Source organism: Verticillium alfalfae, genomic scaffold, assembly GCF_000150825.1.
Source record: "Verticillium alfalfae VaMs.102 supercont1.4 genomic scaffold, whole genome shotgun sequence".
Classification (NCBI taxonomy): Eukaryota; Fungi; Ascomycota; class Sordariomycetes; order Glomerellales; family Plectosphaerellaceae; genus Verticillium; species Verticillium alfalfae.
In genome coordinates, this window is record NW_003315035.1 from 908,071 (window position 1) to 911,561 (window position 3,491).

A 3,491-nucleotide genomic window follows, 5' to 3' on the forward strand; every position below is an offset into this window, starting at 1 on the left:
GTCGTCGACGAGGGAGCCCTTCTGGTTGACGTCTTCGCCAGCACCTCGCGCAGGGCGTGGTTCAGAATGTGAGTGCCCGTGTGATTGTTCCTGATGGGGGATCGGCGCAGCTCGTCGTACTCGCAGATAACCTCGTCTCCGGACGAAAAGAGTGCCAGACTCGATGTAGCCGTGGTGAAGGATGTAGCCTCCGTAACCCTGGACGTCAAGAACCCTTAAACTCAACAGACTCGTCAATGACGAGACGGCCCGTGTCGGCGACCTGGCCACCGGCTTCGGCGTAAAAGTTGGTCTTGTCAAGAATCACGCTGATGGGGGTGTTCTCGGCGATATCTTTGGTAGACTTGACGAAACCCTTGCCGTCGAAAATCAGCTGAACCTTACCCTTGGAGTCGCCCTTGACATACTTGTCGGCGTCGTTGGTCCTCGCAACCTTGTGCTGCTGCTCCAGCTCAGCGATGCCGTGGACATCCAGCTTGGGGAACGTCTCGATCGCAGACTTGACGCTCTTGCTGGCCTCGCGGGCCTTCTCCTGAGCAGCCTTGACCTCTTCGTCATCGATCTGGAGGCCGCGCTCCTCAGCCATGAGCTGGGTGAGGTCCACGGGGAAACCATACTACAACGGTCAGTGAAATGTGGCTTTGGCTACTGCGGGACTGACATACCGTATCGTAGAGCTTCCAAACCTCAGCGCCAGACAGCTTCTTGAGGCCCTTCTTTTCCGCAGCGCCGGCAAACTTCTGGAATTGCGCCTCACCACGGTCGAGAGTCTTGGCAAAAGCCTCCTCTTCCTCGTCAAGGATCTGATTGCGTTAGTTGCCATTACCGCAATCGTCTCTATCATGTGACTCACCTCCTTGATGTCGTTCTGCTTCTTTACGAGCTCGGGGAACTGCTGGCCCATCTCATCGATCAGGGTGGGCAGGACGCGAGAGAAGAAGGTTCCGATCTCGGCGTTCAGGTACTTGCGGGCATAACGCGCACCTCTCCTGAGCACGCGGCGGACGACGTATCCTCGGCCCTCGTTGTTAGGAACGGCACCATCAGCGATGGCGAAACCCAGCATTCGGATGTGATCCGCGCAGGCTCTGTAAACTCATCAGTATACTGAGGCAAACCATCGCGCGATATCTGAGCCATACCTGTAGGCGGTGTCGATGGTCTCCGGGTCCTCGGCACCGTACTTGTCGGTGTAGGCCCTTGTGCCGGTAACCTCCTGAATCTTCTTGAAGTATGGGCTCCAGATGTCGGTGGCATAGTTGGAAGAGACATCCTGCAGAGCGGCGACAAGACGCTCGAAACCCATGCCGGTATCGACGTGTTGGGCGGGGAGAGGGGTCAGGGACTGATCGGCTCTGCGGTCGTAGGCCATCCAGACATTGTTCCAGAGCTGGCAGTTGGGTTAGTGAAGCCCTTCAGCAGCGGTGGGTCCTGTCGTGGACCGGAATACGCACCTCAACAACCATGGGGTCGTCCTTGTTGACAAGGTGGGCGGCATCACGGCCGCCAATCTTGTCGTAGTGCAGCTCAGAGCAGGGACCGCATGGGCCGGTATCACCCATGGACCACCAGTTGTCTGCTTTTGAGCCGGGCAGGATGTGAGACTCTGGCACACCGACGGACTTCCACAGCTCCTTCGACTCCAGATCGGGCTCGAGTCCTTGTGCGGGGTCGCCCTCAAAGTATGTCACGTATAGTCGGTCCTTCTCGAGGCCCAGAGTCTCGGTCATGAACTCCCAGCTGTACTTGATGGCGTCCTTCTTGAAGTAGTCCTGCGGCTGTTAGCGCAGGGTTTGCAGGGTTCGACAGGGCGTAACATACACCAAATGACCAGTTTCCCAACATCTCGAAGAAAGAGCTGGCGCAAAAGTCAGTCGGAATTCAGGAAGGGGGTTGTGGTGCGAGCTGCGCGGTGTCTCACTGGTGGTAGCTGTCGTGGCCGACATCTATCCAAGTTAGCTTCATATCGACCCGTCGCAAGAAAATGGATGGCCTACCCTCCAGATCACTGGCCTTGCCACCGGCACGAATAACTACACCATACAGTCAGCTCGCTTGCCCTGTTCGCGGCGGTTGGGCAAGACGACATGCCCTTCTGCGTATCGGTGGCGCGCTTCAGGCCGTACGTGGGATCGGACTGGGCGATGGTGCCGAGGAAGATGGACTTGAACTGGTTCATGCCGGCATTGGTGAACAGCAGGGTCGGGTCGTTGTGGGGGACAACCGACGAGGAGGGGACGACGGTGTGGCCCCTCTCCTCGAAGAACTTGATGAAGGTCTCGCGGACCTTGGCCGCGGGCCACTTCTGCTCCTCGGCCATGGCGATGGTGGGGTAGTTGCTGGCGGCGCGGGTGCGGGAGGAGGAGGAGTGCAACTGGCGGATGTGGGAGGACAATTGCCTGGTTCGCGATGCTGCGGTTCGTTCTGTGACAGTCGCCGGGGATTCGGGTTTCGGACTGGGTGGCGGGACTTGTCGTGGTGAAGTTGACAGGACGACGATTGTCGTGGTGGTGGTGGGGTGAACGAGAGGGAGGGGGCTTTGGAGGGGTCGCGCCGGGGCACAGGCACAGGCGTGGGCTGGGGCCGGTAGCGTAGAAACTTCTACAAGGAGCGCGATGAGTCAAAGCTGGTACAAAAGCTGAGCTCCCTGCTGCTGCTGCTGCTGCCGACACTGACGCAGGTGCTTGTGCAGTAGCGATTGCCGCGCCCGCGCCATCCCCAACCCCGACCCCACACCGCCTTCATCTGCCAATCCTCGACAGGTACCACCTACAGCGCCTCTTTCAGCGGGCACTCTTTCTGAGTGCCTCTTTCAGCGAAGTCCTTATCGTCACAGGCCGCCTGTACCCTCGTGCGACCAACCGACCGACCGACAAGAACCACTGTCTCGATTAGAATCGTGCCCACCGTATCGCTTCAATCAATCAATCAACGCGCGCACGCGCCTCGGTCGATTGCATCAAAAGAACCGCTTCGTTGTCCGTATCCCCTCTCGGTCGTCTTCTCGAATTGGTGTCTTTTGCTCGTCGCCCCCCCTCCTGGACAGGTTTCGTTCGCCGCGTCTTTGATTGTGCTGGTGTCGAAGGGAAGTGGGCAAGCCCCCTACCACCACGACTCTCTCTATCCCTCTCTGTCTGTCCCCTGAGGCACCAAAATGCTGCTGCACGGAGCGCAATCTCCCCCGCCAGCACCCGTTACCCACCACCAGCCCGACCTGGCCACGCGACCACGGCGCAAGAGGAAAGCCGAGACGCAAGACAACGAGCGCCTCTCGAAGCGATTAAGTCTTCTCAATCTAGGTATGGCATCCCTTTCTCCGAATGCACCACAGGCATCTGCTGACGTGTTTCCCCCCCTTCCAAAGAACAAAATGGCCAGAAGCTCTACGTCCCCGGTTGAAAAACCCCAATGCCCCCAGCCCCTCCCCCGCTTCTCCCCCTGAACCCCAAGAGCGGGGGGCGGGGGGGGGTTTGAAGCCTTCCCCCTGTCCC

General features: G+C 59.0%; 2 protein-coding genes across 2 annotated transcripts in view; one reads left to right on the top strand and one right to left on the bottom strand.

Annotated features, from left to right (window-relative positions):
* The window catches only part of VDBG_03704 (alanyl-tRNA synthetase), a gene marked incomplete at both ends in the record, with an annotated part of 3,415 nt that extends 1,095 nt beyond the window's left edge, over nt 1–2,320 (bottom strand). The window contains 8 exons of the mRNA XM_003005705.1: nt 10–198; nt 263–616; nt 666–803; nt 854–1,088; nt 1,143–1,390; nt 1,455–1,778; nt 1,822–1,858; nt 2,010–2,320. Of these exons, the coding sequence (XP_003005751.1) occupies nt 10–198; nt 263–616; nt 666–803; nt 854–1,088; nt 1,143–1,390; nt 1,455–1,778; nt 1,822–1,858; nt 2,010–2,320 (1,836 nt within the window). The remainder of the gene's footprint in view (nt 1–9; nt 199–262; nt 617–665; nt 804–853; nt 1,089–1,142; nt 1,391–1,454; nt 1,779–1,821; nt 1,859–2,009) is intronic.
* Nucleotides 2,321–3,154: 834 nt separating this feature from the next.
* Nucleotides 3,155–3,491, top strand: part of VDBG_03705 (predicted protein) — a gene marked incomplete at both ends in the record, with an annotated part of 849 nt that continues 512 nt past the window's right edge. Inside the window, one exon of the mRNA XM_003005706.1 lies at nt 3,155–3,299. Within this exon, the coding sequence (XP_003005752.1) occupies nt 3,155–3,299 (145 nt within the window). The remainder of the gene's footprint in view (nt 3,300–3,491) is intronic.